Here is a 25,580-nt window from a genome sequence, read left to right as displayed (position 1 = left end):
GGACCACCACCGTGCCCCGGAAGCAACGGGCTCTGACAGAGCATCGCGGGAACGGCACAGGGCCTGGCGTGTGGGCCGTGCGGTGACGCTGCTGCGCCCAACACAGAGCCCCGCCTTGCGTGGGTTCTTGGGCCTGGACTTCAGGCACCCGAGGGCACAGATTATTCCGGGGCTCAGGGGTAGAACTCAGGTGTTGACGTGCCATTCCTGCAGGTCTCCCCCAGGCTAATGAAGAGGTGCAATCAGGACTTGAGAGCGCATAGACCTGGGGGAGGCCCCGCCCCCAGGCCTGGGTCTGACAGTGCGGATCTGGACTCTGACCACGGGAACCTGAAATCCTTCTTGTTCCTCTCGTAGTGCTTTCCAAGTGCCATTGCCAGTCACGTGACCGCGGAGTGTCCCAGCAAGTGTCTGGTAGGCATCATGCATCTACGGGCTGGGGTGTGGGGGAGGGGAGGCTGGGGCTGGCCGCAGACTGCTGAGTCCGTCAATCGGGAGAAGCCCTGGGGACTTGGAAGGGAAGCGGAAGCCAGGGCCCACCTTGGAGGCTGCTGTTGGCGGCTGTGGTCCCTGTGGGCCTGGACGCTCCGCCGTGGGCATCTGAGACCTGATGGAGGCATTGGAACTTTAGGGGAGGCCAGGGAGCAGGTCGCAGGGCAGGGGTCCGTGTCCGTGCTGCTCTCAACAGAGCCTCGTGTGTAGGCTCTGCATGCAGAGACCTTAGCAGGAGCCACGTGCTAGCCCGGCACACGTGGCTCTCGCCCTGGGCTGACGCCAGGCCGTACTGCCGGCCCCTGCAGCCCGTGACGGTCTGCCGCCTTCTGCCAGGTGGAGGTGTTGATCGCCATAAGCAGCCTCACAGCCCCGCTGCTGTTCACAGCCTCTGGGTATTTGTCATCCAGCATAATGAGGACGGTGGAGATCTTCAGGGACTACCCGCCAGCCATAAAAGTATGTCCCCTCCTGTATTCAGAATGTTCTAGAAAGATGGCCCCACCATGCCCTTGGCGCGTGTCTGAGGAGGGGTCTGTCGGGGAACGGGATGGTGTCCTGGGCGGGGCCTGCTCCTGTGTGCACCCCATGTGCTGTGTGACTGCCTTTTCCATGTGGACCATGGGTAACTGCACGGCCCCACTGGCCAGCAGGGCCAGCTCTGCTCTGTCCTCCCAGCTCCGGCCGTTCTGCCTGACTCGCCACAGCCACCTGCCTCCTCCACAGGTGGTGAGGGTTTTCTCCGCCCTGAGCCTCCACTTGAGCTGATTTCTTGGGCACATCAAGTTTGAGGAGCACCCCCCACACACACACCAGGTGTCTGGTGGGAGCTGAGTTTGTGGATCAGCTGCAGAAGTGGTGGAGCTGTGCCCAAGACCCGAGTGTGGTCATGGCTGGAACCCGAGCCCCAGTGTGGTCACAGCTGGAACCGGCTTTCCTGGAGTTTCACGACTTGCCCTATTCCCCTCTGCACCTGCTGTTTTGTAGACACTTTGCTTTTTTATGTACCCATTATAAATGGTGTTCCCCCCAAGGGTTTATTATGATAAATTTCCAACGTATAGAACAGACTGAGCCCTGCAGGGGTTTGCCTTGTGTACCCTGTGTGTGTGCTGAGGGCTGAGTGTTGGAAGTGGCCTTTGCCCTTCAACACTGGCACCTCTAAAAGGGAGAGCAGTCCAGTGTCACACCCAGGACGGCCGAGGTTCTCAGGTGATCTGGGAGCCCCGTGCCCGGGTCTGCCCGTTGGTCACCCCGGTCTCTTGCCCCACCTCCCCTTCCCGAGGCTGTGTCTGGGAGGTGGCACCACCTATGGCTCTGGTCCTTTGTTCTGACGGGCACCTGTAGCCCATGGTGTTGGGCTGTGGCTCTGCAAGCATCCCACCCCAGTGGTCCTTGCTGGAATCGCTCTCACCCCGGGAAGTGAAGGGACAGGCACACATGCCACGGGAGGACAGCCCCAGGTCTGTCGAGTGACACCACAGATCCATGGGATCATCAGTATTTTAGGTTTTCTTTCTTTCTTTTTTTTTTTTTTTTTTTTGACAGGTGGAGTGGATAGTGAGAGAGAGAGACAGAGAGAAAGGTCTTCCTTTTGTCGTTGGTTCACCCTCCAATGGCCGCCACGGCTGGTGCCCCGCGCTGATCCGAAGGCAGGAGCCAGGTGCTTCTCCTGGTCTCCCATGGGGTGCAGGGCCCAAGCACCTGGGCCATCCTCCACTGCACTCCCTGGCCACAGCAGAGAGCTGGCCTGGAAGGGGGGCAACCGGGACAGAATCCGGCGCCCCGACTGGGACTAGAACCCGGTGTGCCGGCGCCGCTAGGCGGAGGATTAGCCTAGTGAGCCGCGGTGCCGGCCAGTATTTTAGGTTTTCTGATGCTGAGCTGACCCTGGCCCTGAGGCCTGCTCTGCTGCCGTCTTTCCCAGCAGCCTCTGAACCTGCCCAGTGGACCTCATTCTGTCCCTAGCCCTGGGCTCCGTGTGCCTGTTCCTGTCAGTATCATTGCCTTTCATCCCTCTCAGTGGACAAACTGGGAAATGGGGGTATTTAGATGTTTTCTTTTTCTTGATGTTGGAGGTAGTGAGAGACACACAGAGACAGACAGATCCTCCATCTCTGGTCCACTCTCCAAATGCGTGCCACAGCCAGGGCTGGACCAGGCTGAAGTTGGGAACCTGGAACTCGCTCTGGGTCTCCCACGTGGGTGGTAGGGGCCCAAGTTCTTGAGCCCTCGCTGCTGCCTCCCTGGTCTGCCTTAGCAGGAAGCCGTAGTCAAGAGTGGAACAGGAACCGGAACCGGAACCCAGGCACTCGATGTGACAGCCTCCCCTTATCGGGGATAATTTTAAAGATCATGAATTTATATTATTTCCAATTCAAATGGAACACTCTAGGTGCTTTTATGTTTGCATCTTTCTCTTTCTCCCAAAATCTCACCTCCTGTAACATTTAGTATGTTTGCTACTTTATTTCCTCTTATAATACAGAATGCTCGAGGCCAGCCCTGCTAGAGTGCCCATGGCCTGGAGGGCTGGGGCTCGGTGGTGGTCCCGTGGTGCTGGAGTTTCCTGCCGCTCAGGCCAGGGCTCCTCCTCCTGCCCCTCCCCTGCGGCTCACTCAGTCCAGGCTCAGCTGGGCCCTCTCTCTGCCGCTATGCTGGGATGGAGCTGTGGGAGAGTTTGGGTCCCAGTGCCCGGGACCCCTGCCCTCCAGAGCTCTCTGCCCGTCTCAGAAGCGTGACCCCTGCCACCACATAACTGCAAGGCAGTCCCTTCGGCCTCGTCCGTCTTGGCGTGGCCAGGGCGGGCTTGCTGCCTCCCCCCTGACCCTTGTGGTGGCTGGAACGGGAAGGACCAAGAGAAGACTCGCAGACCTGCCGCCCACAGAGCCTGGTGGCCACCCAGGCCCCGCCCAAACCCCCTCCACGCCTGTGTATCAAACCTAAACCATCAGAACTGACCCCAGGATGGACCTCACTTACCAAGCCAGAGTGTTGAAATGATAGAGCACACAGGGCTGCTGGGGTTCAGACGTGAGCGCATGGTGGGAGGCAGCGCTCCTGCCTCCCTGGCTGGAGGGGTCTCCCTGACTGGAGGGGTCTTCCCTGACTGGAGGGGTCTCCCTGACTGGAGGGGTCTCCCCTGACTGGAGGGGCCTTCCCTGACTGGAGGGGTCTCCCTGACTGGAGGGGTCTCCCCTGACTGGAGGGGTCTCCCTGACTGGAGGGGTCTCCCTGACTGGAGGGGTCTCTCTGACTGGAGGGGTCTCCCTGACTGGAGGGGTCTCCCCTGACTGGAGGGGTCTCCCTGACTGGAGGGGTCTCCCCTGACTGGAGGGGCCTTCCCTGACTGGAGGGGTCTCCCTGGCTGGAGGGGTCTCCCTGGCTGGAGGGGCCTCCCCTGACTGGAGGGGTCTCCCTGACTGGAGGGGTCTCTCTGACTGGAGGGGTCTCCCTGACTGGAGGGGTCTCTCTGACTGGAGGGGCCTTCCCTGACTGGAGGGGTCTCTCTGACTGGAGGGGCCTTCCCTGACTGGAGGGGTCTCCCTGACTGGAGGGGTCTCCCCTGACTGGAGGGGTCTCATGCCTGGGGCGGGCGGGGTTGCCTCCCTCACATCCCGCCCTGCCCCCTGCAGGCCTATGACCTGCTGCTGCTGCTGCTGCTGCTGGTGCTGCTGCTACAAGGCAGCCTCAACACGGGCACCGCCGTCCAGTGTGTGGACTTCAAGGTCAGTGCCAGGTTGCAGAACGCATCCTGGGACGCCCAGCCCAGCCCGAGGCAGCGCCCAGCCGGGGAGGTGAGTGGTCTCCCCACGCCTACCACTGACTGGAGGTCACAGTCCCGATGCCCCCCACAGCCGAGAGGCTCCTCCCGTGAGCTGACAGACCTGGCAGTGTCCTCCCTGGGAAAAGCTGCCCACTGCTTCTGGGCGCAGTGACCGGCCTGCCCCTAGCACCTAGCTGGGCCTCTGTGCCTGCCCACCACGCCCTGCAGCCACAGCTCCTCCTGGCTGTGCCGTCTCCTGTCCCGCTCTCTGTGCTCTGCGCACCACTGGCTGCAGGGCCTTGTGCACGCTGTGCCCACTGCATCCTGGGAACACATTCTGGCCAAGCCCGTCTCAGCGGATCTCGACATCCCCCAGCCCTCCCCTCATCCTGGTGGTGCGTTGCTGCTGTTTCACCCAGCTGTGCTGTCTCCCCGCCGGGTCTGGAGGCGTGGGGTCACCTCGGCCCCCAGGGCCCCTCCCACCTGCAGAGCAGGCCTTCGTCTCCCCACTCTCCATCTGGAGGGAGCTGGCTGCCGCCCGGCGGCCCCTCTACTTCCCTCTGGAGCTGCGTCCTAATTACACGCCGTTCTCTCTGGGTCACAGGTGGCCAGGAGCCCCCTGAAGGAGTTTGACAAGGAGAAAGCCTGGAGGGCCGTGGTGGTGCAGATGGCCCAGTGACTGCAGGATGGCACAGCTGAGTCGCGGCACTGCCCGCCCCGCACGCAGCTCTGCACAGACCCTGGCTGTCCTCTGGCTGCTGCCCCCTAACGCATCTCCCTAGAATGTCCCTTTCTCACATGGTCAGACCTCGCAACAGGCAGATTTTGTCCGACTGGCCCGTTCAGTGCTGCTCGAGCCGCCTCCCATGAGCACGGCCCCAGTTCCTAGGGTGAGGCCGGCGCTGGCAAGGGGCAGTGTGAGAGCCTGCGTCTGCTGTCCACTCTGCCCACCTGCGTGAGCTGCTCCCCCACGCCAGCCCACATGTGCCCAGCCTCGGGCAGACCGTCCCGCCTCCAGCTTTTCCCTTCTGCAGTGTTCCCACGCCAGCACCCTCCCAGGCGAGGCCACCTCAGCGTGGAGGCAGGGTACTGCTCCACAGGGTGTGACAGCCGCCCCTCCCACGGAAGACCCACTCCTTAAATGGCCACTGCAGAAGGACTGGCCTCCTGACTGGCCTGGTGATGTCCGGCTCCGAGCTTCCAATGCCACAGGGTAGTTCTGAGTTCTCTGGGGGAGGGGCCGGGTGCAAGGCTCTGGAAGGGGCCTGTGCGCTTGTGTCTGCCGTGCCCTGGATGAGCAGGCTCAGCTCCTGCCTCTGGGACCCTCAGTCAGCTCTGCCTGCCCCCACCTGGTCCTCTCACCTGAGGCTGGCGTGGGCCAGGCGTCTCCTCCATCTCTGCTGTTTTGGGGTCTCAGGGCACTCACGAACCCTCTGCCACCCAAGAAGTGTGCGAACAGCATTGGCTGTGATTGAAACCATGGCAAAGAACAGGCTTGCACGCCAGCTCCATCCCCCTGGGGCCCTGGACTCTGGACACAGGCACCCACGTGTCCCCAGCGGGAGGGGACCTTGTTCGTTGTCTTAGGAATTGTTTTCCTGCTGGCCTTTTCATCCAGAAAGCCGCCCTCGCCCTGGGGGTGTGAGGACATGAGCTGCCATGTTCAGGAGGCACCAACATTCACTAAGGTAGGGGTGTTCGCTGGTTCCCGGCTGTGGCCTGAGGCTTTTAGGATCAAAGACCCAGCAGCCTGGTGGGGCGGTGGGTGAGGGCAAGGATGCTCCCAGATCTGTGATGTTTCAACCAAACGAGGGGGACGCAGGTAAGACCCCAGAGGCGGAGAGTGCCAGGCAGGAAGTTTTGGTCTCCCGACGCCACCTGCCCTTCCCAGCAGCTCTGGGAGGCAAGGACAAAGCCAGGGGCCAGCTGGGCAAGTACTCTGGTCATGTCCCCAGAGAGGCCACTCTCACCAGCACGGTGCAGCCCACACCCTTCATCGTCCTGTAGCTCTGAGGCTGCGCCTGGGAGAGCCATGGGGCCTCGGGCCAGTGAGGGCGGCGGAGGCCCCGGGGACCCTGCTGGCGCGCGCTCTGTTCCTGTGGAGAGCTCTGGGACCCAGGCGGATCAGGCTTCCAAGTCTCGGCTGACATCTTTGTTTCACGTAGTGCACTGCTCAGACAATAAATGCTAACCCGACTGCTGCCCAGCCTGTTCCATGCGGGCTCTGAACAGGAGGGCAGCTGGGGGAGGGGCCCCTTGTGGTTCATTCACGATTTAGGGTCTGGGGGTGCGGCCCAGAGAGCCTGGGTCTCTCTCTGGAGGGGGGAGCCTCCCTTCGGGGTGCCTGGGGGTCAGATACAAAGGCGATTTCAAACCTGGCAAAGAGGCTGATGGAGTCCCCTTCCCCAAGACGCTGGGCAGACAAGGAAGTAGCTGCCCTGGGCTGTGGAGTCCGTGAGGACTGGGGGCAGAGCACGGGGTGGGGGTCACCAAGGCCTCTCCAAACTCCTTCGCGGGGTGGGTGAGCTGATCCGGGAACCCCGGCCCCAACCCCTGTAGCAGGGCAAGCTGAGAGTCCCAGAGACCCCCAGGAATGGTTGATGCTGGGGGGAGGGGACGGGGTGTGGCGGGCAGTCTTTGTGACTTGGGGGCGGGGTGCTGGGCGGGTCTGTGTGACCCGCACGGCCCGGCCCGCAGGGAGACCCGAGCGCATGACCCGGGCGGGGGTGGCTGGTCACACGCGGGTCCTCCCGGACGCATGGCCCGCGCGGCCCAGCGCCCCGGCCCCCGCCCCCGCCCGGGCCGCGCCTCGAACCTCAGCCCGGGACCAGAACCCGAGCTTAGCCCGGGTGCCGCCACCTGCGGCCCCGTGGCCCCCGCTCGCCTACACCGGTCTCGCCGCTACCTGCGGCCGGAGCCCCCAGCGCGCCCGCGCAGCCCCACGCCCTGGGCCGGCCGCTGCCGTACTCTCCCCCGGCGACGCTGCCAGCGCTCGCGGGCCGCGCAAGCCGCCAAGCGGCCGGGGGCCATCGCCCCGGGCAACCGCGGGACGCCGGGCAGCGCCGCAGGGGGCGGGTGCGCGGAACGAGCGTCTGGGCAGGCCGCCGGTGAGCCGAGTCCCCAGCCGGTTCTGCTGCCCCTCGCCCAGCCGCCCTCCGAATCTCTCCCCGTCCCGACCTCTGGAATTCCAATCTGCGCCCCTTGCACCGCGCCCCTCCCGGGACCTGTCCTTCGACCCCGGGATCCTGGACCTGATCCCCTACTTCCCCACCAGCGGACCCGTGCCCCAACCCCGGCCCTAAACGCGACCCCCCGGGTCCCAGACCAGGCCCGGCTCCCGACCTCGCTCACCACTAGGGACACCCCCTTCCCCCCGCTAATCCCCAGGGGCCGGGGGCCGGCCGGGCGAGCCGCTGGACGCCGGAATGGAGCCGGGCGAGAAGAGGCCGTCGTCCACCACGTCGGACGGAGACCGGAGGGAAGAACACAGTCGGTACCGCTGCGCCTGAGGCCGCTCTGGTTGTGCTGGGCCGACGGACTGCGCGGCCGCCGAGCCCAGGGGACGGCGGGAGGGGGCGGGGCTTTTGAGCCCGCACCTGCCGCGGTCCCGCTGGTCAGCGCGCGCGGCCCTGGAGGGAGCTGCGGGCGGGAAGGGCGGTCCCGGCGGCGATTCAGGGGGATCTCGTGCGCTCTCCCGTCTGGTCTGGCGTAGCTCGGGAGAGCCGCACCGCACGCCCCCGGCTCCCCTCCACCGCGCCTGGACTCCACTCCCGGGACTGCGGGGGCGCAGAGCGCCAGCTGCTTTTGTGTCGGTCACCGATGTGGGTGCGTGTCCCGGGAAATCCTCCGCAGCTGCAGGTCCCCAGCGCTTTGTCGGATGCGTACAACCTTGGAACCAAGTTGGTCAGAAACCCGGGCGTCATTGCGTGCGTGATGCACATCGCCATGGTCTTTCCGGAGACTCCTTGTGTGCGTGGCTTCTCAGCATTTTTTGGAGCGAGATAAACTTACCTTTTAATTCAGTTTCCTGTGGACTCTGGAGAACCCTGCGGTTGTGGCTGCCTGCCCGTGCCTGTGGCTGGCCGCCTTATCCCTCTGGGGGTCTTCTGAGGGTCGGAGCCGCTTGTCTATCTTCCCGACTCTGGTTTAGTAAGCCCTGGCCAGCTCCTTTGTCCAGAGAGGGACTCCTGCCGCTCCCTGGGAAGTAGGGTCGGTGGGTCAGGGTCCAGCCCCTCTTTCCTGTGAATAGCTGCGGACTCAGCTTGTGCTTGGCCATGTGCCCCAAGGGTGTGTGTGTGTGTGTGTGTGTGTGTGTGTGTGTGTGTTTTGGTGAGGTCTCTCCATTCTTTTCTTCCTTTTTCCTTATATTGCAAAATTTTTATTTATTGGAAAGACGGAGAGACAGAGATTTTCTGTTTGCTGGTTCACTTTTCCAAATGCCCACATCAGCCAGGACTTGGCCAGGCCAAAGCCAGGAGCCAGGAGCTGCATCCAGGTCTCCCACCTGAGAGGCCGGGCCCAGCCTGCTGCCTCTCTGGGTGTACTTGAGCGGGAAGCTGGGTAGCAGGTGGAGCTGGCACTCGAAGCCCACTGCTGCGATTCGGGGTGTGGGCCTCCCAGGCAGTGTTGCACGGCTCACCTCTCTTAAATGTTTTCACAGACACGTAACAACTGTACGTACTTGTGGGTGATTCAGTGTACGCATACTCTATGTATTGTTCAAATTGGGATAACTATCTGAATATCCTCAGTTATTTCTTTATGGTGAAATATAAAAGCTCTCTCTCTCTTTTTTTTTTTTTTTAAGAAGAAAGAGTACACTGTCACTGTCTGTGGTCACGCTGCTGTGCAGTAGAGTGTCAGAATGTCCTACCTCTGTCAGCTGTGAGTGAGCCCCGTCATCAGGCTCACCCTGTGCCCCCTACTGCCCAGCTCTGGAAACCACCAGCTTCCCCTCCGCCTCTGTGACACCAGCTTTAAACAAAAGAAATATTTTGGCCTGCGCCGCGGCTCACTAGGCTAATCCTCCGCCTTGCGGCGCCGGCACACCGGGTTCTAGTCCCAGTCGGGGCGCCGGATTCTGTCCCGGTTGCCCCTCTTCCAGGCCAGCTCTCTGCTGTGGCCAGGGAAGGCAGTGGAGGATGGCCCAAGTGCTTGGGCCCTGCACCCACATGGGAGACCAGGAGAAGCACCTGGCTCCGGCCATCAGGTCAGCACGATGTGCCGGCCGTGGTGGCCATTGGAGGGTGAACCAATGGCAAAGGAAGACCTTTCTCTCTGTCTCTCTCTCTCACTGTCCACTCTGCCTGTCAAAAAAAAAAATATTTTTGAAAGTCTGAGTTACAGAAAGAAAAGGAGACAGAGAGAGCTTCCATCCACTGGTTCACTCCCCAGATGGCCACAACAGCCAGGGCTGGGCCAGGCTGAAGCCAGGAACCTGGAGCTCCCTCCACGTCTCCCACGCGGGGGCACAGACCCAAGCACCTGGGCCATCCTCCGATGCTTTTCCCAGCCGGTGGGAAGGGAGCAGCGCCCAGCGCTCCCTCACAGTTGTTATCACCTGCCGCGCCTCAAGGTCGACTTAGACTGCGCGTCTGAGTGAGGCCACGTGCTGCTCAGGTCTCTGAGTGAGGCCACATGGCGCTCGGTCTGAGGGAGGCCATGTGGTGTTCGGATCTCTGCCTGAGTGAGCTCACTTGATTCCGTCCACACCACATGGTCCCATTCTTCTGGCGGGATGATCCGTTGTGTTCCTGGACCACATTGATCCCTTCCCTCGTTCGTGGACACAGATCGGCTGCATGTCCTGGCTATCGTAAGCCGCGCAGTATAAGCCTGGGAGTGCCGCTCTGTCCTTTGGGTGTACACCCATGGTGGGGTTTCGGAATCCCACAGACCCGTGCTGCCCTCCACAATGGCTGCGCTCATTTGCACTCCCACCAGGATTCTGCTTTCTCCACATCCTCACAGAACTTAAGGTTTTTAAACTGAAAGCCGTTGCAGCTGGAACGGGGTACCACGTTGTGGTCTTGATTTGCATTTCTCTAAGAATGAGTGATGTTGATCAATATTTCATGAACTTCTGAGCGTTTATATGTCTTCCTTTTTTAAAAAAAAAGATTTATTTTATTTATTTGAAAGAGTCACAGAGAGGGGTAGAGACAGAGAGAGGTCCTCCATCTGCCGGTTCACTCCTCAGATGGCCGCAGCAGCTGGAGTTGCGCCGATCTGGAGCCAGGAGCCAAGAGCTTCTTCTGGGTCTCCCACGTGGGAGGACTCGGGCCATCTTCTGCTATCCCAGGCCATAGTAGGGAGCTGGATTGGAAGAGGAGCAGCCAGGATTAGAACCACATGTGATGCCGGCGCCTCTGGCCAGGGCTTTAACCCGCTGAGCCACAGCACCGGCCCCTGTATGTCTTCCTTTGAAAAATATCTATTTCGATCTTGGCTCATTTTTAAACCAAGTTGTTTTCGCTGTTGCGCTCCTCGTGTGTTCTGGATCCTGAGCACGTCCTAACTTGCGAACACTCCCTCCCGCTCTGGAGACGGTCTCATAAGTCTTGATTGCTTCTTTAGGTATGCCAAAGCATTTTGGTTTCTGCGACCCCATTTGTCTGTTTTTGCTTTTGTTTCCTGTTCTCCTGGGATCTTACCTAAAAAAAAAAAACAACAACCCTTTTCTCTTCCCATCTCTCGAAGCCGCCCTGTTTTAATCTCAGTCTTACAGCTGAGTCTTTAGTAGGTTTTGAGCCGTTTGTGGAATGTGGTTTGAAGGACCCCAAAAGCGGTGTCCTTTTGTGACGACCCCAGAAACACAGACTCCAGACCAGACGATGCAAAAAAACAGGAGGCAGTTTTATTTCATTTGCGCAAATGGGCCCTCTGCTGCCACAAGCAGCGAGCAAGAGAGAGGAGCCCCGAGCAGCTATCTCACACAGCTTTTCAGGGGCAAAACCACAAAATTAACATACCATAGGGTGGCGTAAGTTTATTGGGCGACTACAAGGGGAGGAGGTCGTCGAGGAGGAGGAGGAACGGGGGCTACGTGCCCTACGTGTCCAAGCTTGGACAAGGGGAGGGGGTCATTGAGGAGGGGAAAGGGGTGGCTACGTGCCCTACGTGTCCAAGCTTGGACAAGGGGAGGGGGTCATTGAGGAGGGGAAAGGGGTGGCTACGTGCCCTACGTGTCCAAGCTTGGACAAGGGGAGGGGGTCATTGAGGAGGGGAAAGGGGTGGCTACGTGCCCTACGTGTCTAAGCTTGGACAAGGGGAGGGGGTCATTGAGGAGGGGAAAGGGGTGGCTACGTGCCCTACGTGTCTAAGCTTGGACAAGGGGAGGGGGTCATTGAGGAGGGGAAAGGGGTGGCTACGTGCCCTACGTGTCTAAGCTTGGACAAGGGGAGGGGGTCATTGAGGAGGGGAAAGGGGTGGCTACGTGCCCTACGTGTCTAAGCTTGGACAAGGGGAGGGGGTCATTGAGGAGGGGAAAGGGGTGGCTACGTGCCCTACGTGCCTTGCGGTTTCTTTGTTAAGCTTGAGCAAGCACAGGGGAGGGGGCTTATCTACATAGCAGGATGTTCTGTTGCCCGTATCTCTGGTTAGTAGCTGACTGCTTTCTCTGTGAACCGGTTTACTCCCCATTTCCCAAGGCCGTCTCTGGAACTGTTTGTCTCAGGAGCCCCACTTTTCTATTTCATTAAGGCCACTTTTATGGTGGCTCACGGCCGCTCCTTTCATGGTTCAGTAGAGATCCTGCCCGTTCTGCTAACTCTGGGCATCCTGTTCTCCAGCACCATTTGCTGAAGAGACTTCCTTCTCTGATGTGTGTTCTTCACACCTCTGTGAGGGAGGGAGAGAGGGAGACACTCCTGTTCCGCTCCCTACCTGCCTTCAATGTCCGTGCTGAGCCGAGGCCCAAACCGGGAGCTGGAAGCCCAACCTAGGCCTCCCATGTGGCTGGCAAGAACCAGGTTAGCTGAGCCCTCGCCTGCCTCTCAGAGCCTGCACTGGCAGAAAGCTGGGGTCGGGAGCAGGAGCTGCCTCTCACGCTCCCGTGTTCCAGCACGGGATGTAGTCCAGACGTCTTGGCTGCTAGGCTCTGAGCTCCAAGGCCAAGTGCTAAGCCTACTCCCCTGTCCCATCCCCAGCACCTGTAGTCCCTTGGCAGCCCGGCGGAGGGGTCCACAGGCCCAGCTGCAGGTGGAGGCCTGGGTTTCAGGCCTGAGACCAGCGTCTGATTCCGCACTCCCCCAGGGGGAGGCGCGGCCTCTCTGCTGGGGAGGGGGTATGTGGGGAGCTCTCTGCCTCCTGCCTTCTGCATCTTTTCTGACTACGACTAGAACCAGGTGCTGCACCCTGTCGCTGGGGGCCCCATGCACCTGCGTCCCCAGGCGTGGAGGCCTGCTGCCCACACAGACCTGGATGAGCTCCCGGCGTCAGCCCTGACCCAGCCTTGGCCACTGCAGGCATTTGAGGACTGAACTAGGAGCTGAGACCTCTCTCTCTCTCTGTGCCTTTAGGTCTCTTTAATAAATAAAACATTTTAAGAATTATTTTTAAGTTTGGAAAGGTTGATTTGAGATGTCAAGGAATTTTCATTTTGGGTAGCATTTTTATTATGGAGTTGATTTCTTTTAAAAAATTTTTATTTTTTTAAACAAATATTTTTATTTGAGAGAAAACAGAGGGAGAGATGGACAGAAGGAAACAGATAGAGGAAACTCACATCAGCTGCCCACTCCTCAAATGCACCCAGTGGCCAGGCCGGGCTGGGCCGGCTGAAGCCGGGAGTCAGTGTCCACACCCGCAATGGATGCTGAGCAGGCAGCAGGCAGCTGCTGCGGCTGCGTGGACCGTGGTTCCGCTGCTGTCCAGCCTGGCTGTCTTGGTCTTGTCTCAGCTGGCCGGTGGGTGTGGTTCTCCAGGGGTGGTAGAGACCTGGAGGCTGGGCCGAGCCCCCGGGATATACCTTGATCAGGGCCCTTGGAGGCCAGGTGCTCTGGGCAGAGCACTAGCCCAGATGTCCAGTGGGTGGGTGGACGGTGAGGTGCAGGTATGAGGGCTCCACGTCAGGGCTTGGGCAACGAGGCAGAGTGGGCTGCTCAGCCACTGTCGGTGTCGTGGTGGCCAGGACGTGGGTGGGCTGGGGAGTGACCTGGGGATGTGGTGTCTGGGGCCAGAGAGGAGTCGGCCTTGTTCCTTGTGCCCCTAGCACCTGGGGTCCAGACGGGGCCCAGCTGCGCCTCCCAGGCCGGGCCGACTGCTGGTTTCTCTTTCACAGCCTTGAAGCAAGGAATTGCACAGGACCCGGCCTCTTCTCCCAGACTGGACAAATTCAAAATAGCCAGGCAGCTGACGGACAGAGCCATCAAGGTCAGCACCTTTGGGACTCTGTGGGGAGGGGGTTCTTTTATTATTATTATTATTATTATTATTATTAGAGATTTCTCATTTATTTATTTGAAAGCCTGAGTTACACACACACACACACACGCATCTTCCATCAGCTGGTTCACTCCCCAAATGGCCACAGTGGCCAGGACTAGGCCAGACTGAGCCAGGAGCTTCTTTTGGGTCTCCCACACGAGTGCAGGGGCCAAATACTTGGGCCATCCTCCACTGCTCTCAGCTGCGTTAGCAGAGAGCTGGCTGGGGAGTGGAGCGGCCAGGATTCACACCAGCACCGTATGGGACGCCAGTGCTGCAGGCCACACTTACTCCCCTGCTCCACAGCGCTGGCCAAGGGGCGCCTAGGTCAGCCCTGGATCAGGGCTCCCTCCCCTCAGCCTCTGCCGCCTGGGGCCTCCCCTACACGCACATTCTGAGCTGTCACTCATGTCTGGAATGGACCATGCTTCTCTGGCCCCGCTCCACCCAGTGGCCAGCACTGCCGGGGCAGGGTGTTGGGCCTGACCTGGCCCTGCCTGTCTTGGACCAGAACCAAGTTCCAGGTTACCCAGAGGCCTTTCATGCCATCCCCCTTGCCTCTGTCCCACTGGGGGTCACACTTGCCCCTGTGTGCGCAGAGAGAGGAGCTGGACACCATGACTCCAAGTTGACCTTGGATGTGGCAGGCACGGCTGGGGTCTCCAGCTCTGGACAGTGAAGATGGAGGGGCACAGACAGCTCCATGCCCAGCACCCTCTGTCCAGCGACCTGGCAGTGAAGGGTCGTGGAGAAATCCAATGTCAGTCCCACCGTGCATGAAAGCATCCCCATACCTTACCTTCTCCCATGGCACAGCACACGTGTGAGCATGTGTGTGAGTGGGCGTGGCCAGGCAGTCACGGCAGGAGCACGTGCGGGCTGCTAGCACCTTGTGTGACCTGTCGGGTGTGTGTCCAGCAGGCCCCGGCCCCTCCTTGCTCATGTGTGCACGCGGCCCAGTGTCCCTGGAGCAGACCTGCCACACAGCTGGCCCTCAGCGCCTGAGTGGGGGACCTGCTCTTGCCGTTTTAGGAAAAGAAGATCTTCTCCATCTACGGGCACTTCCCGGTGGTCCGGGCAGCTCTGCGGAGGAAGGGCTGGGTGGAGAAGTTCCCCGTGCTGCCCAAGGGCCCTCTGGGTGCCGAGGACAGCGGGGAGGGGGTCCCTGGTAGAGTATCGTGGACGCCCCCTCCATCACCCACCTGCCTTCCCACCCAGGCATCTGTGCCTGGGCACCCCCGCCCTTGGTCACTTCACGTCCCCATGTCCACTGCAGGACAGGGGGTCCTGCTGGGTGGTTTCTGTCACCCTCCGGTGGCCAGACCCTGCCCGCCCCAGCCCCAGGTCCCCACAGGCCCCTTTCCCCACCCTGCCACCATCGCAGATCCAATGTCCCTGGCCCACCGCCCTGCACCTGAGACGCTCAGGCTCCCAGGGCCCAGCCTGCACGGTCCCTGGTGGGGTGCGTGCCCCATACCCGACGCAGGCCCCACGGGACACCTGTTCCACTGTTGCCCCTCCTGGACGAGGCTCCGTGGCCAGCGAGAGTCTGGCTGACCATGTCGGCAGCATCGCCCCTCTCCCTGGTGTTTGCAGACCACAAATGTACTGAAGTAAAAGAAAGCCAGCAAGTCGCCTTGGAGAAAGCAGAGACCATCCATGACATGATGGTAGGTCTCCAGTGTGCTCGGCTGTACAGGTGCTGTCCTGCTCAGTCACTCACGGGGTGGGACAATGAAGTCTGAGCCATAGTGGCCTTCACTGGGCGGCCTCGGCGCCTGGCTGGACCAGGGGTGGGCCGAGCAGACCCCTCTGGATGAACCGGCTGTGCCCAGCCTGCTCCCCCTGCACCCCACAGTAAGCCGCACAGGCCGGTGCCAGCAGCTCCACGTGAATGTGGGAACTGCGAGGCCCTGCGGGCCCTGGGCTGCGGCCGGCAGCAGCTGGAGGTGCTCCGGGTACAGGGGCTGGCGTGGCCAGTGGGGCAGGGCCTCCCGTCTCACAGCCACAGGGGAGGCCACCTCCCCAGGCCTGGGAACTCTGGGACCCTATCCTCTCCCTCTGTGAACTGGGGACCAAGAGAAAGCACAGGGTGGGAGGAGGCACTGTGGAGCGAATGTGCAGAATGAGAAGGCCTGCTCACTGGTGACACAAGGGTAGGACCAGCCGCGCACCCCCGAGCTGGCCAAGTCCAGGGACCAAGTCCGCTCCACAGGCGGTGGTTTTGAGGAACTGGGTCCATCTGTGGGCTGCAGAGGTAGGCTGGCTCCCGTCCAGGGCACAGGAGCTGTGTCAGGGAGGGCCCCGCGGTGTGGCCATCGTGTGAACCCTCCCAGCCCCCATGTGGGATTGCTGGCACACTGAGAGGTAGTGTGAGTGCTCTGGCCACTGAGATCAGGGCGCCCCCTTCAGGTTCCACATGTCCCCACCTGCTAGAAGAGGCAGGGGGCTCCCTGGGGTCTCTGTGGTTAGGACACTGTGGCCGTCCTGGAGGAGCTACCAGGGGACCTCCTCACCCCAGGCCCCCCAGCTCCCGGCGCCCAGAAGTGGGCACAGTCCTGGTGGCAGCAGCTCCCTGCAGGGGTGCTGGGGAGGGGTCTTCCGTGTGCTCGTGGCCTCGTGTTTCTCAGAATTCACAATGTGCTTTAACAAAGACGACTTCCCCGACGGCAGCCATGGCAGCTTAGTGTGGGTGGAGGAAGGAACGTGGGGTGGAACGTGGGGTGGAACGTGGGGCGTGGGCTCCCAGGGTCCTGCTCCTTCCCCGTCCCTCGGTGCCCAGGAGGAGGCCCCGGGCCAGCCCTGCACTGCTGGGGGGATGTGGCGTGTAGGAGGCCAGGGTGCACACGTGTGTGCGTGTCCATGTGCCGAGGTGTCAGGTGTTTGGAGAATGCTTTCTCTTCCTGTGTTTCTTTGTGTGCTTGGACTTTGGGGCCAAACCAGACAAAATCATCAGTCCCCCACACCTCCACTTCCTTCGGCCTGATGTCCCTGCCCTGGGCTGGAGGGCCCCACACCCCTGCCTCTGGCCCGATGTCCCTGCCCTGGGCTGGAGGGCCTGCCCCCCGCCCTCTGGGGCCCCGCCTGAGCCTGGGTGTTGACGGGGCTTCCCTGCCAGTCCAGGCTGGTGAAGAACGAGACGCCGCACCTGCTCTGGACCATCAAGAGGGACGCCGTGGACTACCACAACCTGGCCGGGGACCAGATGCTGAACCACTTCGGGAAGACGGCCTCCTTCACCACCAAGGTGAGCGGTGGCTGGGGTCGGGGGCGGGGCTGGGGCCCCTCAGGACGGTCCCCCTTGGCACCTCTGCTGACCCCATCTGGCGCCGCAGCCACTGCCACTCCACACCTGCCCCAGCTGCTCTGGGCTCAGCCCCCACCTCCGGGCTCACAGGCCAAGTTGAAGATGGGGGTTGGGGGACTGCCTCCTGGTCCCGCCTGCCCTGCTCCCTGAGGGGCTGTAGGTGCAGAGGAGGCAGCAGGAGTGCCCGACCAGCAGCTGTTCTACCCCCACCTCTCCAGCCTCAGGACCTCTCTCCAGGCGGCCACACCCAGGGTCTGAGGTTCAGGGGCGGGGCCTGGTGGTCCTCGCTCAGGGACAGGTCCCCAGGGACACTTCCGTGGTACACAGGGACCCCTCTGCAGACAAAGCTGGCATGGCCTGCTCTGACCAAGAGGGGACAGATGAGGCAGGGGGAGACCTGACCTCCCTTGGCCCCCTTGGAGCCCCGCTTGTCCTCCTCACGCTCGCCCTGCCTGTCTTACCTGGAAGGTGGCAGCGACCCCTGTGTGTGGTCAGTGCCCAGGGCGGCTCTGCCAGGCCGGGGCTGCCCACTGTAGGGCAGTGCTGCCCCTGCAATGATGCCGTGCATGGAGCCAGTCAGTGGCACTGCCGTCCTGGGCCCCAGGTCTGCTCTGGACGCTGGGGCACAGGGACTCGGGGACAGTCCTGGGCAGTGGACAGAGCCGGGGCCTGGGGCTGTGATCCGGGCCCCGAAGTGCGGCCCCTCCCCTGGAGCCTGAGCCGTCTGACCTCTGAGGCCGACTCGGGGCCTGCAGGTGGAGGCAGCGCCCACCGCGCTGGCAGCCTCTGCAGCCCTCGCCCTCCTCTGGGCCTGGCCTGACGCGCCGCTGTCTGTCTGTGGAGATCGGGCTGTGCCTGAGCATGCGGAGCCTGCCGTGGTACGTCCAGGCCAACCCCGACTCCTTCTTCCCACGCTGCTACGGCCTCTGCACCGAGAGCGAGAAGCAGGAGTTCTTGGGTGAGTGAGACGGGGCCCGGCCTGGGGGGGGGGTGGCTGTGGTCCTGCCTCTGCCCGCTGGGGTGGGCGGCAGACACAGGAGCCTGTGCTGCCGGCTGCGTGTCGAGGCCCAGGCCCTCGCTGTCCTTTCAGACGACTTTCGGCGCACGGCCGCGTCCAGCATCCTCAAGTGGGTGGTCAGCCACCAGAGCTGCAGCAGCAGAAGCAGAGCCAAGGCCAGGAGGGAGGAGGCCAGGGACAGCGACTCAGGCGGCAGGAGAGGTGCGCCGGGTGGGGCGGGCCGGCTCGCAGCTGTCTGTCCTGACACCCGCTTTTCGTTCTGACTGTGGGGCTGGGCTGTCGTAGCCAGACCCTTTGTTTGATTTTTAAGAGAACACATTTTCTTTTTTAAAAAAGTTATTTATTTGGGAGGCAGACACCTTGCATCTGCTGATTCACTCCCCAAGCACTGGCGACAGCCAGGGCCAGGCAAGGCTGACGCACCCCTGCGGCACTGCCTGACAGGTGCACGTTAGCAGGAAGCTGGGGTTGGAAGCAGAGGAGCCGGGACTCGCACCAGGCACTCTGATATGGGATTGGGGGGGCGACTTCACCACTGCGCCCGGCGCCCACCCCGTCCATCTTGTCTACTGTATCCATTGGTGGCCTGTGCCACATCCCATAATCCACGGCAGGCCTGCTGCCATTAGAGATGTGCCTGTGGTGGTGGATTCAGGACTGCAGAGCCCACAGAGCCTTGCTCCGAGTTTATGTTAAGAGCAGTTTGAGGTTCCAAGGCGAACTGCGTGGCCACTTCCCCGGCGACGCCGCGGCCCACGGGCTTCACTTAGAGTTCACTGGACAAACAGGGATTGAGCAGAGAGCAGACGTCGCTCGCTGGTCACCGAGTGAGCAGCCTGTGGTTGGCTGGACGCCGAGCAGCTCCTTACGGGACCCTCGGGGTGGGAAGGCAGGGCGTGCATGGAAGGGGGCTGGCGCTATGGCACCACTGGCTAAGCCACCGCCTGTGACGCCAGCGTCCCGCCTGCTCCCCTTCCGGCTCCCTGCTAAGGTGCCTGGGAAAGCAGTGGGAAATGGCCCAGGGGCTTGGGCCTTGCAGCCATCTAGGGAGTGAACCAGCAGGGAGATCTCTCTCCATCTACCTTGTGAATAAACAAATAAATATGCTTTTAAAAAGCCATAAAACTTTAAAAAAGACACACATGAAGGAACTTAGTCTCATGGGAAAATGGAATTACACATTAGTTTTGGTACAAAACATCTTAAAAATCCACGGTTTTTTCATAATACACATTTTCCATGAAGTCTCCGAAGACCCCTTGCATATATGATTTGAATCTTTTTGCAACAAAATTAGTTTAGCTTATAATTCCATTTTCCCATGAGCCTTTTTAAGAAACCTCATAACTAATGCCCAGCTGCTGCCTGTGGTCAACTGAGTGAGGTTCTGCTTTGCTCATGGGGGAACCTCAGGTCCCTGGACCGCCAGCCAGAGGGGCTCCCGACTGGTAAGCCCCTGCTGAGACACTGTGGATGCCCAGAGTCCACGGCGCACAGGTGGGGCTCCCCGTGGGGGCCAGCCATGGGAGCTGGCAGATGGGTGAGTGACAGGTGGGTCGGGACACATGTCCACTGCTACACGAGGCAGATGAGCTCCACTGCCCCCTGCCCACCCGGACTTTCCCCTGTCCCCGTAGCTTGGCCTTTCTCAGGAGGTCAGCGAGTCGGGGCCCTGGGCAGCCTCTCAACCCTGCCACCTGGGGGTGTGCACGTGCTGTCTGTCGGCAGAGCTTTCTCACGGGCTGACGTCCAGGGGCCTGCCGCTGCTTCCAGGCCCTGGCAGCCATGAGTAAACACTACGGAAACATCTGGAAGCTTCCCGCCAGGCAGACACCGAGGAGCGGCCAGCCGCTGGACGGACGTGCCGCAGGAGAGGGAAGCGGCCAAGCCGCCTCGCCTCCCGCCAGCCGCACACAGCCGTCGCTGCTGCCCCCACAGCCGCGGTGCCCAAGCCCCCGGTGGTGGCGTGTGCTTGGGGCCGCCCTCCTCCAGCCCCAGGGCAGGGGCTTCCTGGGGTGCTCCGTGGCCCCAGGCTGCCGGCTGTGTTCACAGCGTGCTACCAAGCCCCAAGTGTGCGAGCGTCCCCAGGAGCTGGGTGTGGGGTGACGTGGCCAGCGGGTCCAGGTTCAGGGAAGAGACTTGGGTGAGGCCAGCCGGGAGGCAGGCATGTTTACAGGAACAGTACACACTGGGCAGAGAGGGCCAGGGCTCCGCCCGCGGGGCTCTGCGGCACCATCCAGGTGTGGGTGGGGCTCGGGAGGGGCTCGGGTACCACTCACTTCCCGGCCCCTTGTGGAAATGGCGGAAGGGTCGGCCTAAAGGTCAGACGGGGACAGCCTGCAGCTCCAGCTGGTACCGGTTCTAAGGGGTCTGCAGGGAAGGGGGGGAGTTGGGTGGTGCTGGGGGACTCATGGGGCTGCAGCCCAGGTGCTGGGGGTCCTGGGCTCCTCTTTCCCTCATGTGGGAGGGGTGTGCAAGGAGCAGGAGGGCGCGGGCCCCCTGCGCAGACGCAGAAGTGGCCTGCAGAGGGGTGGGCGGGGGCGGGGCAGCGCGGCCCCACAACATCCCGGGGCCTGTGCTTTGCCGCAGATCCCGAGCTCAGGGGCCTCTCGGGGCAGCTGGTGGACGCTGCATGCAGGGTGTGCCAGGCCTACCTGGGGCAGCTGGAGCATGAGGACATCGATGTGCTGGACGCCGCGGAGGAGCTGACCGAGGCCGAGTGGCAGGACCTGACCCAGCAGTACTACTCGCTGGTGCAGTAAGCCCAGGGGCGGGGCCTCCCAGGGGCGTGGGGGCGGGCCCGTGATATATGCTATAAATAGACTGTATAGTACTTATCATCTGAATACGTGCGACTGCACACTACCCTGTTACCACATTGTATGTGCACTGCTCTACACAGCCCTGTTACTGTATTATGGATACTGCTGTTTGCTACTGTGTGTACTTGTGTGTGCTCTATACAGCCCTGTGTTACTGTATTATGTATACTACTGCGTGTGCTCTATACAGCCCTGTGTTACTGTATTATGTATACTACTGCGTGTGCTCTATACAGCCCTGTGTTACTGTATTATGTATACTACTGCGTGTGCTCTATACAGCCCTGTGTTACTGTATTATGTATACTACTGCGTGTTGCTGTGTGTACTCTGTACTACCTGTATCACTGTATTATGTATGTTACTGCATGTTACTCTGCACTACCCCGTATCCCTGTATTATGTATACTACTGTATGTTACTGCATGTTACTGTGTGTACTGTGTGTACTCTGCACTACCCTGTATCCCTGTATATGTATACTACTGTATGTTACTGCATGTTACTGTGTGTACTGTGTGTACTCTGCACTACCCTGTAGCACTGTATATGTATACTACTGTATGTTACTGCGTGTTACCGCGTGTTACTGTGTTACTGTGTGTACTCTGCACTACCCTGTAGCACTGTATATGTATACTACTGTGTGTTACCGCGTGTTACTGTGGTACTGTGTGTACTCTGCACTACCCTGTATCACTGTATATGTGTACTACTGTGTGCTACCGCGTGTTACTGTGGTACTGTGTGTACTCTGCACTTCCCTGTGGCACTGTATATGTGTACTACTGTGTGCTACCGCGTGTTACTGCGTGTTACTGTGTTACTGTGTTACTGTGTGTACTCTGCACTTCCCTGTGGCACTGTATATGTGTACTACTGTGTGCTACCGCGTGTTACTGCGTGTTACTGTGTTACTGCGTGTACTCTGCACTACCCTGTGGCACTGTCACACACACTGCCTCACGTTACTGTTATGTTTATACCACCATGTACACTGTGCACTGCCTATGTTCCTGTTGCGCATGTACTACTGCGTGTGACTGTGAATGCACTCTGCATCGCTGTAGATTTCTGTGTACTGCCGCATATCGCTGTGTCATCTGCGTACCACTACACGTGCCACACGCCTCCCTAAGCAGGGCAGTATCGTGATCCAGTGCCCAGGATGCAAGGTGGCCGCTGAGCGGCACAGGCCTGTGCGGCAGGTCAGCTCACGACCAGGACACTGTCCCGGCACCACCTCTGGCCTGGCCTCCCCTGGGGAGTGCACCCCAGTGCAGATCCACAGACCGGGGTCCTCGCTGTTCACCTGGCCCCGGGCAGGGTCAGCCTCGCAGGGCTGCGTCCCAAGTGTCCCCCGGCCGGCAGGATGCCGTGGCCTGCCCCGGTTTGGCCGTGCCTGGCCCATGGGGTGGGCACCGGCTCCCAGAGCTCACGCGCTCCTGGATCTTGCTCTGCAGCGATGGTGCCTTCATCTGCAATTCGAGGAATTACCTGTCACAGTGCCAGACGCTCCTGCGTAGGATCATGTCCGTGAGCCCTCAGACGGAGATCGACGGGCTCCAGAACATCTGGATCCTGAAGCCTGCGGCCAAGTCCCGGGGCCGAGGTGCGCTCCGGGCGGGCAGGGGCCGCCCGTGGCCAAGTCCCAGGGCCGAGGTGCGCTCCCGGCGGGCAGGGGCCGCCCGTGCATGTGCTCAGCACTGCTGACCCCATCGCCCCTGCCGGCCAGGGAGTCCAGCGGGAGGAGGGACTCACGGGGGCGGGGGGAGGGAGGGGAGGGGCTGCTTAACCAGCTTGGCGCCCCTCACAGTGCTCTGCCTGGCCTGTGTTGGTAGCTCACGGGGCTGTGGTTTTCTGGGTTGCAGGACCCTGATCTTGAGGGTGAGGGGGCTGCTCTTCCTTGTGTTGGCTGCAAACTCCCCTGTGGACACAGGGTCTCCCGGGGGTGGCTCCTCCGCACCGTTTGGTGTCGTCTGTGGTCCCGGTGTTCAGTTTTCTCCCTCACCTCCTGCAGCCGGGCCTGTGTTCTGTTTTCACTCCTAGTGCTGAGCGCTGTAAGGGGTTCAGGGTGGTTTTCTAACCACACTCATCTCTACAAAGGACCCACCTTTGGTTGCATTGTTCCGTTCTGTGAGGACCCCCCCCAGCTCTGACTTAAATGCTAAGTTCATTTATCTCCCGTCTTTGCTGGGCAGTGATAAAAGTTGTGTGGCGACCAAATTCCCTCTGAGCGTGGCTCTGGCTGCATCGTCTTGCTGCTGTTACATCCTCACAGCTCAGTATTGCATTCGGTTTTACTTGCAGTTTGGACACTCTGTTTTCCTGAGTTATTTTTAAGATGTTTACTCACAAGTGGTTCGTCTGCAGATTTTGTGGCATTCAGCTCTGAACACCTTCTGCCCTGGGACACCCCTCTGTCACCTTCTGCCCTGGGACACCCCTCTGTCACCTTCTGCCCTGAGACACCCCTCTGCCACCTTCTGCCCTGGGACACCCCTCTGTCACCTTCTGCCCTGGGACACCCCTCTGCCACCTTCTGCCCTGGGACACCCTCTGTCACCTTCTGCCCTGGGACACCCCCTCTGTCAGAGGGTCCACGGTCTGTGGCATCCTGTGCTCCTTGGGGACCTGTCCTCTCTTGGTGCCCACCCTGCCTGGCTGGGCACAGCGCCCCCACCCCAGGGTCTGTCCTGGGCCCACTCCTCTTCCCAGGCGTCTGTCTCCTTCTGCCCATCACATACCTGCTTCCGCTTCCTCCCGGGGTGCTCGGTGGACACACAGCCCACCATTCAAACCCAGCCGTCCCCTCCCTGCTGGTCACTGGCTGTGGCTTCGTGCTCTTGGCCGGGCCCCGTGTGCTGGCCCAGATGGCCAGGTGTCCATTCACCAACTTAAGAAACTGAAGTCTTGGGGGGTGCTCAGCTCTCCTCGGGGCATCTGTGGACCAGGCTCCCACTGTCAGGCCGGATGTGCTGTGTGACGGACACACGGTGCCCATCTCCGGGGCTCACGGCCAGGACGGCCCTGCTCTCACCTGGACTCGGCGTCCATCATGGGTTGGCGTGGGCAAAGGCCAGGACTCCGTCTTGTGGCATCAGGGCCATCACGGCATGGAGGGTGGCCCCGAGGGTCTGTGGCGGGCACTGCGTGCGGTGCAGAGCTGAGAGCAAGGCCGTAACTTCCCCCGTGCCCCTGTTCGCTGTCAGGAGGCCTGGCTGGGGCGGGCGGCTGGGGAGTGCAAAGCTCAGAGCAGGCAGCGTGGACCCCGCTCCCGTCCTGCCCTTCCCTGGCCCCTCCCTCCGTCCAGGCACCCTCCAGGGTTAGCTCTCACTGCCCACCCCCTGCAGCCCTCTGAAGACCCTGCAGCCCCGCCTGAGGTGCCTGTCTGAGGGCGGAGGCCCAGCAACTGCTCGCTCCATCTTCAAAGTGCCTGCCCTCCTGGGATCTGTGTCCTTGGGGAAGTGTGGGGGCAGCCACCGCAGCCTCACCCCAGCTGTGCACTGCCTGCCCACCCGACTGGGCTGCCTCCATGTCCCAGACCCTAGCCAGGGCTGAGCGCTGGCCTCTTGCAGGCATCACATGCATGGACCGTGTGGAGGAGATCCTGGAGCTGGTGGCCGCGGAGCAGCCGCCCACCAAGGACAGCCGCTGGGTGATCCAGAAGTACATCGAGACGCCCATGCTCATCCACGACACCAAGTTCGACATTCGGCAGTGGTTCCTGGTCACCGACTGGAACCCCTTGACCGTCTGGTTCTACAAGGAGAGCTACCTGCGCTTCTGCACACAGCGCTTCTCGCTGCACAACCTGGACAGGTCAGTGCGAGGTGAGCCTGCTGGCCCCAGAGCCAGCATCCACACCCACGGCGCAACAGGCACTGCCGGCGTGTGGGCGGCACCCCAGAGGCTGAGGCTCAGGCACCCGGGAACGGGGCGCCCCTCTTCTCCCAGGGCCCCGGAGCAGACAGGCTGGTGACAGCCTGCCTGGGAATCCTCGGGAAAGGGCCAGCCACGCGACAGAACGCCCGGCTGCCCGTTGGTGTCCTGTGAGCGTCTCGGGCAGCAGAGCTGGGATTAGGACACCTTGGGGGCTTTGCCAGTCAGAGTCCAGGAAGAGCTGGGGGTTGCTCAGCAGAGACCTTGCTGGGGGCCCCAGGCTGGAGGCCGGGGCCACACCCAGTCACACCCCGAGTCACACCTGGACTCACACCTGGAGTAGGGCCCTGGGGGGGCTTCCAGGAACTCAGCTGCGCCAAAGGAGCCTCCTGGGCCCCTGCCAGCCACACCCCTGCCCCCCGCCCTGCCACGTCACAGGCAAGCCAGGGAGGGCCCCCCACCCTAAAACCACAATTTCAGTTGCTTTAAGAAGATTGATTGATTGCAAGGCAGAGTGACAGAGGAGAGACAGGGCAAGATTTCCCTGAATAGGCACAGCAGCCAGGACTGAACCAAACTGCAGCCAGGAGCCTGGGACTCCATCAGGTCTCCCACGTGGGTGCAGGGGTCCAAGCTTGAGCCATCTCTCCTGGGTGCACCAGCAGGGAGCTGGAGTGGAAGTGGAAGAGCCGGGACTCGATTCGGTGCTGTGATAGGAGAGCTGGGCGTCCCAGGCAGCAGCTCAGCCCACCGCGCCACAGCACCGGCCCCCAGCATTGAAATGTCTGTACCCTGGGGTGTGTGTGGCTTCCACACGGTCGTGGGGGAGGCGTGGCTTCCACTCTTCTGCCCGGCCTGATGGCCTCC

The 25,580-nt window shown here is 61.3% G+C and overlaps 2 protein-coding genes across 11 annotated transcripts in view; both read left to right on the top strand.

The window, feature by feature from the left end:
• The window catches only part of MLC1 (modulator of VRAC current 1), a 31,309-nt gene extending 24,850 nt beyond the window's left edge, over window positions 1-6,459 (top strand). For 2 of the 3 annotated variants that reach the window (XM_051839228.2, XM_002723225.5), the window contains exons 9-12: window positions 358-414; window positions 829-951; window positions 4,128-4,289; window positions 4,863-6,459. In XM_051839228.2, coding sequence (XP_051695188.1) covers window positions 358-414; window positions 829-951; window positions 4,128-4,289; window positions 4,863-4,937 — 417 coding nt within the window. In that variant the 3' untranslated portion in view covers window positions 4,938-6,459. Of the gene's footprint in view, window positions 1-357; window positions 415-828; window positions 952-1,145; window positions 1,559-4,127; window positions 4,290-4,862 lie in introns of those variants that run through there. The other variant, XM_017339264.3, reaches the window with a different exon arrangement.
• A 454-nt stretch (window positions 6,460-6,913) lies between these two features.
• Window positions 6,914-25,580, top strand: part of TTLL8 (tubulin tyrosine ligase like 8) — a 32,390-nt gene continuing 13,723 nt past the window's right edge. Inside the window, exons 1-11 of one of the 8 annotated variants that reach the window (XM_051839220.2) lie at window positions 6,919-7,365; window positions 7,646-7,751; window positions 13,539-13,630; window positions 14,717-14,852; window positions 15,281-15,354; window positions 16,803-16,931; window positions 17,835-17,949; window positions 18,082-18,210; window positions 20,599-20,767; window positions 22,295-22,443; window positions 24,410-24,653. In XM_051839220.2, the coding sequence (XP_051695180.2) occupies window positions 6,970-7,365; window positions 7,646-7,751; window positions 13,539-13,630; window positions 14,717-14,852; window positions 15,281-15,354; window positions 16,803-16,931; window positions 17,835-17,949; window positions 18,082-18,210; window positions 20,599-20,767; window positions 22,295-22,443; window positions 24,410-24,653 (1,739 nt within the window). In that variant the 5' untranslated portion in view covers window positions 6,919-6,969. Of the gene's footprint in view, window positions 7,366-7,645; window positions 7,752-7,776; window positions 8,228-13,538; window positions 13,631-14,716; window positions 14,853-15,280; window positions 15,355-16,802; window positions 16,932-17,834; window positions 17,950-18,081; window positions 18,211-20,598; window positions 20,768-22,294; window positions 22,444-24,409; window positions 24,654-25,580 lie in introns of those variants that run through there. The other 7 variants (XM_008251456.4, XM_051839224.2, XM_051839221.2 and 4 more) reach the window with 7 other exon arrangements.

This window comes from Oryctolagus cuniculus, chromosome 11 (genome assembly GCF_964237555.1).
Source record: "Oryctolagus cuniculus chromosome 11, mOryCun1.1, whole genome shotgun sequence".
NCBI classification, from domain to species: domain Eukaryota; kingdom Metazoa; phylum Chordata; class Mammalia; order Lagomorpha; family Leporidae; genus Oryctolagus; species Oryctolagus cuniculus.
This window is presented reverse-complemented; position numbering and strand designations above follow the sequence as displayed.